Source organism: Amphibalanus amphitrite, unplaced genomic scaffold (assembly GCF_019059575.1).
Source record: "Amphibalanus amphitrite isolate SeventyFive unplaced genomic scaffold, NRLGWU_Aamphi_draft 001526F_arrow, whole genome shotgun sequence".
NCBI lineage: Eukaryota > Metazoa > Arthropoda > Thecostraca > Balanomorpha > Balanidae > Amphibalanus > Amphibalanus amphitrite.
Window position 1 is genome coordinate 1 of NW_024883019.1, and position 12,929 is coordinate 12,929.

The following is a 12,929-nucleotide window of genomic DNA, read 5'->3' on the forward strand; positions in this document are numbered from 1 at the left end:
CAAATGTGGAACATACGTAAATCGAGTCAGCAAATGTGGAGTAAAAAAACGTACACGAAGTGTTGAGGATCCATTATCAAGCCAGCACACTGTACCATCTCCATTCCATGCCATACATCCTGTTGCTTATCTCCATTCCGTGTCTGTTTGAGAATGTACGGCCCTCCAGGTATAACCCGCGCCCTGCTGGGGGGGGGGTGTTTGAACACCCCCCTTGTGGTTTTTCGCGAATATCTCAAAACGGCGGCGCGGAGCGCCGCCGTTTTTGGTACACCTTATCATACATCAATTCTACACATGTTGTGAAAATTTCAGACCAAGGTCATTCAAGGTCAGGTCACCAGGTCACTTGAAGTGACCTCACTCATAAAACAATGTTGCAATGTCTGTCATAGCACTACACCGATGACCGATCGCTTTGAAACTTTCAGCGATTGCTAAGAGCAATAGCATGTACGAAATGTATATCTCAGAATTTTGATATCGATGACCTAAGGTCAGGTCAATTTTGCGACCTCCCCATTATAAGTCAATGGGAGAAAATTGAAATGCGCCTCTTTTGGACAAAAGACATTATAAACACTCCCAAACACCGAATTACAATTGGTTTAGACACACTGAACATGAAAATGGTGTCCGTGACCCTTGTTTATGCCCTGAGGTCATCTTAGGTCACGAATGGTTTCTAACAGTTTTTCGCAAATAACTTTTGATAGAGGCATGCTAGAGCGATGAAAACGCCTTAGATGTGTTCAGCCCGACGCTACGGATCGACTGATATGCAACATGACCCTTTCCGGTCAGGTCATGACCTTGACCTGAGGTCAAATTTTCAAGTTGACCTTTCAAGGTCAACTTGTAGTTCATTCGATGCGTCTTGACGAGAGGAACACAATGCCGGTAAAAGTAAGCTCGTAAAATGCTTGGGTCAAAAGTTATTGCAGAAAAACTTTCCGAAAACAATCGGCTATTTTTGCAGTTTTTGCCCCCTGCAGGCAAAACCGTTGACGTTAGGTCAAATCTGAGAGAATTACTCAGAAAGGGCTTTAATAGGGCTATCGAATGCGCTTTTCCGCGGCGCTGTAGCTCTATTGGTTCTCGAGTTATGCGTCGGCTTCTTGGAAATTTTCGACATTCAACCTGGAAATCGGCGAAATTTTGCCTTCAATGACCTCTGGTGACCTGACCTTTGACCTGACCAAAAAATTGACCGAAGTGATTTCGTCATTATTTTTGACGCTCTTTCGAACGCCGCCTTCCGCGTATCGCTACGTGGCCCAGGAGCCGAGTTACAAGGGGGGGGGGGTGTTCAAACACCCCCCCCAGCAGGGCGTGGAAATCCAGGACCCCCAGCCGGGCGCGGGTTAAGTGGTTGGTTGCCGACATCACAATAATCGATCTGCATTGATGAATACGTCTAATGGCTGTTGAAAACCATTGCAGAAGTGTGTGCACGAACCCTCTTCTCATTTCTATCGAGTCATCTTACAGGAGTGTCTCTGTCATTTAAAGTTATTACACCAAAAGCACATAATTAGGCTAACCAACCACTATTTTGCTGGAGGGCCGTACTTCGAAGTCGCCAGGGGCTAGCTTTCTCGTATCTCCATTAAGTTTAGCCCATACCTGTCTGTTTGCGTTATGGCTGTCGACCATCGCCCGGCGCAGGTCGTCCTCCAGTCCGGAGATGGCCTCCAGTAGGCTGGACAGCGCCTTCTTGTTTCCGTACATCGCCGCTACGTGTAGCACACTGCCCGGTTGAGGGGTGCGGTTATACAGAGGTCGGCCGTTCGAATCTAGGCGGGGGATATTTGATATTTCTAAAGCAGGGTGCGGAGAGTTACAGAGGAATAATGAAGAGATATGGTTATACAAAAGTAGGCGGTTCGAATCCAGGCAGCAGATATTTCTAAATCGAAGGTGCTATCTTGTGAATGGCAGGTAGCTCGGTGATCTAATCCTGGACTTCTTAGTTCTTAACGCATTTAATTCCGTTCGTTCCAATCTTGAGATGGTCAGCAGTTAATTCATTACGTTATCCATCAATTTATTCCAGTGTTCGTGTTCTCATTTATCAATGAGATTCACTCATTCATTCATCCATGAGATTCAGTTCATTCATTCATTCATATGGATGCCAAAGAGAAGTAGCAAATTTATGTGACGCCGTGAACGCATTTACGCTTTACTGTTCAATACTGCGGGCTTACTGCTATCAGCGAATATCTCAATGTTCGAGCGGTCAGACCCGATTCATAATATGTACGCTCGGACACTCACTCATCCCCGTCGTAGTTTTCCATTGTGACCATACATCGACACTGCTCTATGTGGATTTTAACGCTTAAAGGAAACAGTTCACTTTCCTGAAATTAGTATTTTGCTATTGATTTATGATTGTTTATGCTCAAAATGATCATGAAATAAAATAAAACCTTTTTGTAAAAACAATTATTTTCTATATTTTAATATAGGACGAACTATATTCTATGTAAAATAATGTTTGACGCGGAAGCTTATTGCGCGTTGACCAATCATATCGCGTAGTTCAAACCTACGCATACTGCATTGGCTGTAAGCAGCATGCTGATTGGCTGACGATGACGTGGCTGCATTCCTGTGCAAGGCACGCATTCCTCTGCAAGGCACTCTTTTCGGAACGAGAAATGGAATATCTTCGTCTAGGGTGATCGTTGAGCCTTAAAAGCTCCTGATTTGTGCTAGTCTCAGCCCAAGCTACGAAACTGCTATTCCAGTTCAAAACTCCATGTTAAAAGTGAACTATTTCCTTTAAGGGCCGGGCCCAATCAATAAACATATACGCTCGGACACTCACTTGTCTCCGTCGTAGTTTTCCATGCCAACGAGGCAGCGGAAGCGCTCCAGAAGGAAGTTCTCGTCTCCGGTGGCAGCAAATAGGTACAGACTGTCGGCGTTTCCGTAGGCCAGCTGGAAAAGCACGCCACAATTACGTCAATGACGTCATACACGTCAACCACATCACAAATACACCAACCATTTGTCAGTGATGTTCAAAATACAACTCAGGTGTTTTATAAACGTAAGTGACGTCATGATAAACATCACGCTAATGATGTTTGCAGTAACGTCATCCACGTGACGTCACGTACAACATCTACCATTCGTCATGGCTTCTCTGTTCCTCAGCGTTCCTAGTTCCTCCTTTCCTTATGGTTCATCCGTTCCCTATCATTTCCCGTTCCTCCGCCCCATCATGGTTGCTTTGCTCCCCGATTTCCCCCATTCTGTAGTTACTCCTTAACCTCATTCCTCCACTACTCCTCTACTCACCGTTCCCCGTTCCTCCTCGGGTGCCCAGTTCCTCACCTGAACCTCAGGACGGCTAGTGTCGGCAGCTCTCGGTGGCTTCTTTCCTTTCTCTCCGTCCTTTCCTCCCGGAGATCCTCCGCCGCCGCCGCCGCCGCCGCCGCCGCCGCCGCCGCCGCCGCCGCCGCCGCTTCCCCTTCCCAGGTTCATCCTGGCTATGTCGGCCGCCAGCTGATCAGGTGTCTGACCCGCCGGAGCCGAGTCCGCCGCCGCCGCCGGGGCCGCCGGGGCGGGGGCGGGGGCGGCGGCGGTGCCGCCCGGGCCGCCCAGGCCGCGTACCACGCCTCGCGGGGCGCGGTGTGTACGCACGGGCGGTGCCACGCCGTCGCCCTCTCGCGCCTCCGGCGGGAGGCTCTGCAGTATCAGCTGCATCTGCAGGGGAGCGAGATACAACGTCAGACAGCGGCGGCGCTACCGGCGGCCGGACGGCGCGGGTTCGATTCCAGCAGACGACCACTTCGCACAGATATTTCACGTTGTGTTCAAATCATCAGATGTAGCCTGGTGCTCAGCCATTCAAAGCGATCTAAATTGTACTAAATCTAATTATAACAACAATATATGAAAGAAATATCGTCTTTGCCAACTTATAACAGTGCATCAATATCATCGCTGATGAGGGCACCCTGAGGCTATTTAGAATATTTGCTTTTGTATTGTGATCGAATGTGAATCAGCACAATGTTGTCTGGCACGCTAAAAATACAGTCAGCCACCGAGAGGACAGACGCCAGTTTCCACCAGTAGTGGCGGCGCTGATGCGCTGGACGCCAGTTTCAATGGCTCACTCACCTCCTCGTCAGTCAGCTGTCTGGAAATGGACTCCTGAGGACAGAGGTCAGCAGAGGTCACACACAGGTCAGTAGAGGTCAGCAGAGGTCAACAGAGGTCACACACAGGTCAGTAGAGGTCAGCAGAGGTCAACAGAGGTCACACACAGGTCAGTAGAGGTCAGCAGAGGTCACATACAGGTCAGCAGAGGTCACACGCAGGTCAGCAGAGGTCACAGACAGGTCAGCACAAGTCTACAGAAGTCAGCAGAGGTCAGTAGAGGTCAACAGAGGTCACATACAGGTCAGCAGAGGTCACATATAGGTCAACCGAGGTCAGTAGAGGTCTTACACAGGTTAGCAGATTCAGTAGAGGTCAACAGAGGTCACATACAGGTCAAAAGAGGCCACAAACAGAAACAGGTCAACAGAGGTCAGCAGAGGTCAGTAAAGGTCAACAGAGGTCATATACAGGTCAGAACGGGTCAGTAGAGGTCGGCAAATGACATGACCGGGGACAGAGACGAGCAAAAGAACAACTCGAGTGACCGCCCCGGTGACAATTCGCGACTGAGGGAACGGAACCTTTGACTGAGGGGGCTCAACCCGTGACTGAAGAAGGAGGGGGGGGGGGGGCGGCACAGCTGGCGGGTCCGGGTACTGACCTGCTGATCCCCGAGGCCCATGACTGCATTCATATCCTGTGCAACAAACAGCAATCAGAAACGCGCTAACATAAACAAAGGCCAATGAGCAGCCAACACAGGCTAACAACGACCAATCAGCAACGAGTAAAAAGCGCTAACAACCAATCAGGTAGGGCTTAACAGAATATGAACAAGCATATCAGTGCATACACCGTCTATCATGCCACTGCCAAAACGAACTTTTTTTTCTGACTCGAAAATAAGAATAACGTTTTCAAATTAAATCAATACAATTACAGGCCATTTAGGAATGCATTTACGTTTTTCGTTTTCGCGCTTTCTTTAACACGAAATTGTTTTTCCCTTTCCTATAATAGGCAAAATTGTAAACATTATTGACAGTATTTTCACGCATAGCTTTGAGCTTGGAACTTTACTCGGCTGGGTAGCGACCGCGGAGCTTTAGTCAGCGTACGTCGACTTAATGTCAAATGTGCCACCAAATGTGTACCTATTAACTCGCGCCCTGCTGGGGGGGGGGGGGTGTTTGAACACCCCCCCTTGTGGTTTTTTGCGAATATCTCAAAAACGTTTTTGGTCACACAAAAACGGTTTGGTCACGTTTTTGGTACACCTTATCATACATCAATTCTACACATGTTGTGAAAATTTCAGACCAAGGTCATTCAAGGTCAGGTCAACAGGTCACTTGAAGTGACCTCACCTCATAAAAACTTTCAATGTCTGTCATAGCTACACCGAGTGACCGATCGCTTTGAAACTTTCAGCGATTGCTGAGAGCAATAGCATGTACAAAATGTTTATCTCAGAATTTTGATATCGATGACCTAAGGTCAGGTCAATTTTGCGACCTCCCCATTATAAGTCAATGGGAGAAAATTGAAATGCGCCTCTTTTGGATGAAAGACATTATAAACACTCCCAAACACCGAATTACAAGTGGTTTAGACACACTGAACTTGAAAATGGTGTCCGTGACCCTTGTTTATGCCCTGAGGTCATCTTAGGTCACGAATGGTATCTAACAGTTTTTCGCAAATAACTTTTGATAGAGGCATGCTAGAGCGATGAAAACGCCTTAGATGTGTTCAGCTCGACGATACGGATCGACTGATATGCAACATGACCCTTTCCGGTCAGGTCATGACCTTGACCTGAGGTCAAATTTTCAAGTTGACCTTTCAAGGTCAAGTCATAGTTCATTCGATGCGTCTTGACGAGAGGAACACGATGCCGGTAAAAGTAAGCTCGTACAAGGCTTGGGTCAAAAGTTATTGCAGAAAAACTGTTTTCGAAAAAATCGGCTATTTTTGCAGTTTTTGCCCCCTGTAGGCAAAACCGTTGACGTTAGGTCAAATCTGAGACAATTACTCAGAAAGGGCGTTAATAGGGCTATCGAATGCGCTTTTCCGCGGCGCTGTAGCTCTATTGGTTCCCGAGTTATGCGTTGGCTTCTTGGAAATTTTCGACATTCGACCTGGAAATCGGCGAAATTTTGCCTTCAATGACCTCTGGTGACCTGACCTTTGACCTGACCAAAAAATTGACCGAAGTGATTTCGTCATTATTTTTGACGCTCTTTCGAACGCCGCCTTCCGCGTATCGCTACGTGGCCCAGGAGCCGAGTTACAAGGGGGGGGGGTGTTCAAACACCCCCCCCCCCCCAGCAGGGCGTGGAAATCCAGGACCCCCAGCGGGGCGCGGGTTAAACAAGAGATGCGAGCGTTGGTGCCCACTCTGAGCAATGAGCATTTCAAATAGCTACAGGTGGTACGGAGATCGAAATGTTTTAAAATAAATGACAAAAATGATATCAATAGAACGTGCAAATTAGAGCCGGAGCATGGGTGAAGCAGAAAACAAATTACAACTGCAGCCGAGTCACAACTGACAACTCCGACCGAGCCACAACTGCCAACTGCGACCGAGTGACAGCTGCCAACTGGTTGACACTAGATGACACTATAAGTTGACATCCGTATTGAACAAGGCATGCCACGAACAGACAGCTAACCGGTCAGTCGTAGACCTGTGAGAATTGTGCAGTACTGGGGGTGCTCGGGCGCAGCAAATCCGCCGCCGCCCCAGCGGTGACCTTGACCTCCGCCGTCTGGTGCGGCTCCAAAGCCAAGCCGGCGTGGAATTGGGAGAGCTCGAGCACCCCCAGCCCAGCACAATTATCTACCTATGGTCGTAAAACTTGAGTAGCCATAACGCTTCCATGCTGTCGATGCTTATCGCTAGTGAGAAAACAAACGCCAAATGGATCTTACAAAAGAGTTGGGCGAACTTGCACTTAGTGTTGGGCAAGCTTGTACTCGTTAGGTGGACCGTACTCACCATAGCACCGTAGAACTGATCCTGCTGACCGAATCCCATAGTATCGCTGGGCGTCGTCATCTGTGAATGACGACACTGGGCTTAGTCCAAATCAACACGCTGCACAGCAGCGACATCTATAAAATGTCAGCTTATCAAGCGATGGTGGCGACATCTATAATTATATAGAGCAAACGCCGATGGAAACATAACGTTCGGTTTAAAACCAAACTATAAAAAAAAAAAATGGAAGCTCTCCCTTGTAAGCCCTTTTGCAGCAAACATCATTGAGCTCCAGACCAAAACATAGAGGCATGTCTATGTAAATGTTGTAAGGTAAATAAACTACCATCGACTCATAAAAAACTTTCAAAATAGAAACATCAGTTTTCTTAACTTCAGCCCACATTCTTATTCTCCAAGGTCCGCCCAATTCCGCCCAGTCCGGTCCCACAAGACGTCCGGAGACGTCGGTCCGGTACGAGCAGGCAGGCTTCATGATCGAGTAAGCGGCTGGGTAGCCCGTCTCGCTCGGATAGTCCTTTCTAGTGGTGTCAATCGGATACCAACTTTTTGGCATACCGATACCAAAGCGATACCAACTTGGTAGTTGGTATTTCAAGGCGAGTGCATTTGGTATTTTATTGGTATTATGAATGCTCACTTATGTAAAAGAGGCATTTTCCTCATATTCCCAAGCCGGTTCGGTTTCGAAATTTTTCCATGGATATTGTTGTATTTGGCTTGGTATCGGTATCACAATCTTCCGTAATGGACATCACGAAGTCCCGTCCCATCGGGACCCTCCAGTCCCACTGGGGCAGTCCCATCCCAAAGAAAATGATCTCATCCACTCTGGGGCACCAGTCGGTAATCAGCCCAGTCTAAAGTGCCCCTTATTTTCCCGCCTTAGCCCTGAAATGGGCCCTCCATCCTCGAAAACTAGCCTTAACCCCACCAACGACGGTCTTAGTCCCATTTCCATCGCTTCCACCCCATCCCCCGACCACCTAGTTACACAGTGTTCTAAGGTTTAGATACCGACGGCGATGACTCTGGTATAGGGGTGGATAAATGTGCCGAGTTGGGGTAGCACGGGCGCGGCAAATCCGCCGCCGCCCTATAGCGGTGACCTTGACCTCCACCGTCTGTTGCGGCTCCAAAGCCAAGCCGGCGTGGCATTGGGAAAGCTCGTGCTACCCCCAACTCGGCACAAATATCCACCCCTGCTCTGGTACTGTGTGTCTTACTGCGTGAGTGTATTTCGTTCTTAGGTACAGGGTGTCTGTACAGTGTTCCATTACCACTCTGCGTGTAACACTCACGGCCGGGAAGCCGCTGCCGCCCTGCAGGATCTCATCCACAGTAGACGGCGCGGCGCTGGCAGCCAAGTTCGGGTCGCGAGGAGACATCATCTGCAGAGCGGGGGACGGGGGTTACGTGTGATGACTTTACTCCACCGTGCGCCGGACAGTACTGGTGGCCTGGACCCAGTTCATATAGAGCCCCTTTGGTAGCCAACAGGCTTTTCTGTATGGACTGGGCCAGGTTTGGAGTTTAACCAGCCGCCCCCCCCCCAAAAAAAAAACGGAAGGGAATTCTGTGTGGGTGGCCCCGTTTCTGTTTCCCTTCCTTTGGATCTCTGTGCTGCGTAATCGATGAAGAGAATGTGTACAAAGATGCAAATCACGTACCATGCACGCTGTTACGCATTACATATTAACAGTGCAATAAACATTCATCCCCAAACCTGCAAGGCGATCGCTGAAGTGAAATCACTCACTACCCCAATTTCCCTTGGTAGCCCGTTGGCGACTCCGCCTTCACCCACCTGATAGGGGTTATGCTGCGGACTGGCATAATGCGTATACGGCTGGTGGAGAGAAGACAAGACATCCGTCAAACGACAGTCATTTAAACACCAAACAAAGTCAGTCAAGCAACATCAGGGCAGGCAATATGTTAGACATAAGAAACTACATCAGTAGCCGCCGGGATTTTCTTCTAGACTATCTTGGAAGCTTCAATTGCTGGGCCACGAAATATGTATATGAAATTATTGAGTCTCTAGTCCCCATTGAATTAAGAAGAATAGGTAGGGAGAAGTCTAGTCAGCAGTCACTGGACAGGGAACTAGCCGCCACAGCAGTGATGCATGGTGAATCTATTGGCCCGCGAGTGCTGCCTGAGTACTCTGAGTTTATGGCCTGTGAGTTTATTGTCTGAGTGTTTTGTTTGTAGGAGTATTTTCTATGAATTTATTATCTCTGAGTGTATTGTCTGGGTGTATTGCCTGCGAGTAGTTATATTTTCTGAGTATTTTCTGCGTATACTGTCTGAACATACTGTCTGAGCATACAATGAGTATACTATCTGCTAGTGTACTATTGTCTGTCAGTGTGTTGTCTATGAGTGCCTTGTCTGTTAATGTATTGTCTGAGTGTATTGTTTGTGAGTTTGTCTCACCTGCTGCGGTGAGTTAACGGTCTCCCCTGCTGCGGTTCAGTTCAGTTCGTGTATTCACATTAAATCCGCTGGTAGGCGGCTTTTCATTAATGCAGTGAGTTAGCTGTCTCACCTGCCGCGGTGAGTTAACTGTCTCACCTGCTGCGGTGAGTTTACTATCTCACCTGCTGCGGTGATTTTATCTCACCTGCTGCGGTGAGTTTATTATCTCACCTGCTGCGGTGAGCTGGCCGCCGCCGACTCGGGGCTGTACGGAGAGGCCACAGAGTGGGGCGACGCGTGTGGATAGTACACCGAAGAGCCCTGGGACATCACAGACATCGGCTGCTGCAGTTGCTGCTGCGGCTGTGTCTGCGTCTGAGGCGGCTGCGGCTGCCGCTGTGTCTGCTGCTGCTGACGCTGCATCTGCAACTGCTGCTGCTGCTGCTGCTGCTGCTGCAGCTGCTGTTGCTGCAGCTGCTGGTGTGGCGGCTGTGGCGGCTGCCGCAGCTGCTGCATGAACTCGCCCTGTCCACCGCCCAGCATTGCCATGAGGGCGTCCGTCGGAGGCACCTCGAACGGAGTGCGTCCTGGGAACGCGGCCCCACCGGTCACGGAGGGTCACACAGACACGTCACTGTAGGTCACCGAGGTCGTAAGACCTCGTAAGACCGTCCCAATGCACAAAAAAGGTCTGAAGAGGTAACGTGTTATCTTAGATTCTAAATTTAAGAAATTTCCATAAAAAATGTTCTTTAAAGAACGCTGACCGTTTCTCCTGTCAAGCACCGCCTCAGCATGGGTTTCGGAAAATATTCACCCCTGGCGGGTTTCGAACCCACGCCTGTACGATTTCCAGTTCTATTCAGTTGTAAGCACGGTGTGCTGGTTACCACAGTAACGAGACGAGATCAATACGGGAGGAGGACACGCCAGAATAACAGGCACGCTCTCCGAGAACGGCAGACCGAGAAATAACGGATTTCATTATATGACAATGGATACATCAGTCACCGACCCGTGGGATACATTAGCGACAACCGGACTCGAGACGAGAAAAAGGACGTGGTTGACGATGGATTTGTGCATCGGAATATCTTTGACAAGGGCTGTGTGCCGTAAAATACGTTACACACAAAAAATAATTTCTTTAAAAAGCCATTATTAAATACGGCGGGAAAACATATTAAATTATCTTAAAAAGTTTTTGAATATGACGCATAATGCGGAATGAAAAATGAAAGAGTTTTTGAAAAAATAACTATTATGGGAGTAAACCCAGGTCTGTGTGATGCCAACAAAAATAACAAAATCACGTTTTAGCAACCAATCACGAAGATAGACATCTACCCAATTACGTTTCCCAATTTGTGATGTGGTATGTTATTAGTTAATGCCACATTCACAAATCTATAACCGTGGAATTTTTCCTATGAAATGATCAGGACATGAGAAAACAACGCATCCTCATAAAACTCGCACAAGTATAATGCAAGTTTCGCAAGATGCAGTCAGTAAGCAAGATTTACATCGAATATCACTGGGAGGGTTTCGCACTTACTTGTGTGTAGGTAGGCGCACAACCAAATTCGAACACCTCCAAACAGTGCAAACTTACCTCTATATCGCCGTCTTCATCGAAGCGACCGGCGCTGCCGCCTCCTCCCCAGTGACGTCACCGGTCGGTTGTGATGACGTCATCAGTGTGTGTGCATGACGTCACCCACGGCGGTGAGCGTTACCGACACGGCGCAGTGATGAGTGACCTTAAGCGTACAGCGCCCCCATCCCGCCAACCTCGGGTGAATTAACTGACCCCGAGCACGCCCGAAAATTTCCCAAACAAAAATCCCTTTGGAGCATGGATCGTTAAATTTCTTGATCAATTTTTGAGTTATGAAAAAAAAGCTGAATCTGTTATTGTTTTTCAGCTGAATAAAACCGATCGCGAAATCAAACTGCTCGCTATCGCATTATCGTAAAAACCAAAAGCTCAAAATCGCTCAATATTCCCGGACACCAAAACTCCATTTTATCACTCCTATAACTCTGTTGGCCGAGTGAGCACCCGTTTATGTTTTCCAGAGGTCTGGGGTGCGCTATATTGGGTCAGCTTTGTCTCATCACTGCGCCTGGGAGGAGGGGCCGGGAAGACCTGGCTGGTACGATCGGACCGCGTGACGCTGCCCTGCTGCCACATGCTCTATGGTCTGTGATCTATGGTCTCTTTGGTCTATGGTCCCTGTGGTCTATAGTCTTTATGGTCCATACATAGGTACTCTATGGTATGCGTCTGCCTGCTTTCATACATGCCTATCCGCTAGATGCCTATCACAATGCACATGCCTATCACAATGCTGAACATTGCACTGCAGGAAGTACCCAGCCACGAACTGCTTCGGCTGTTTTTCAATAGAAAAACACAATTCTAACGAAAAGTGTAGGTCATTTTTTATATAACCTGCGGTTACATTCGCTCATTCATTCATTCATTCATTCATTCATTCATTCATTCATTCATTCATTCATTCAATCATTTATTCATTCATTCTTAAATGGAAAATCAAGTCATTCGCTCATTCACTAATTCATTCGTTTGGATCATTTTTTTTCTCGTTAAATAATGCACATTTTGGTTTACGTATTCATATATGCAGCCAAACGATCACTTGTAAAACTTCACTATTCACTTAAACAACAACTGACAACAGACAATGCTGAAAATCAGAAGCGTACCAACTTACTCTGTGCCAAGTGTTGAGAATGACCTTTGGCGGCAAGGGTCGAATGGAATACATAACCTGTCCAATGTTCAGTAAAATGTTCGCCTGTTCAATTTCTATGCAATAAAAAACGAGAAAATAGTTTAATTCTAGTTTACGTGGCAATGCATCCGCATCTTCAGTCATTTGAAGATAAAATACCCGATTCGACAAAAGCGCAGTTGATTGGAAATGTCATTGACAACTTAATTAACAAACATTTTGAACTAAATCAGCTGAATGAGTTCACATGCTTAACTTTCGCGGGCCACCGATGGGGGGGGGGGGGGTCGCTTCCCCCTGAGTTTTAGAGGTGGAGACAAATTACGAGCATGGTTGTATACCATATAACCTAGAATAAAATGTAAAGACTACTTTGGTGACCTGAGGTCAGAGCTCAGGGCAATATTCCGAACTAAGGTTTAATTTTTTTTTTTTGCAAATAACTTTACCATCAATGGTCGTAGAGCTAAGATAGTGGTCCAAGCGCATCTGTCTTCTCAGTATGCGTCGAATAACATAGGACACTTTGTTTGGAAAAAGGTTAGCTTCTATGTTGACCTCATGTGACCTCTAGTGACCTTTGGTTGGCCTTGACACATAAGTGGTCTTAGTTG

General features: G+C 47.6%; 1 protein-coding gene across 1 annotated transcript in view; it reads right to left on the reverse strand.

The window, feature by feature from the left end:
- Positions 1-1,626: 1,626 nt before the first annotated feature.
- Positions 1,627-12,929, reverse strand: part of LOC122373633 (transcription factor p65-like) — a gene marked incomplete at its 3' end in the record, with an annotated part of 133,500 nt that continues 122,197 nt past the window's right edge. The window contains exons 11-19 of the mRNA XM_043351908.1: positions 9,785-10,140; positions 8,937-8,978; positions 8,431-8,520; positions 7,127-7,186; positions 4,784-4,819; positions 4,141-4,173; positions 3,349-3,720; positions 2,837-2,949; positions 1,627-1,750 (exon numbers count right to left, since the gene is read on the reverse strand). Coding sequence (XP_043207843.1) covers positions 1,627-1,750; positions 2,837-2,949; positions 3,349-3,720; positions 4,141-4,173; positions 4,784-4,819; positions 7,127-7,186; positions 8,431-8,520; positions 8,937-8,978; positions 9,785-10,140 — 1,226 coding nt within the window. The remainder of the gene's footprint in view (positions 1,751-2,836; positions 2,950-3,348; positions 3,721-4,140; positions 4,174-4,783; positions 4,820-7,126; positions 7,187-8,430; positions 8,521-8,936; positions 8,979-9,784; positions 10,141-12,929) is intronic.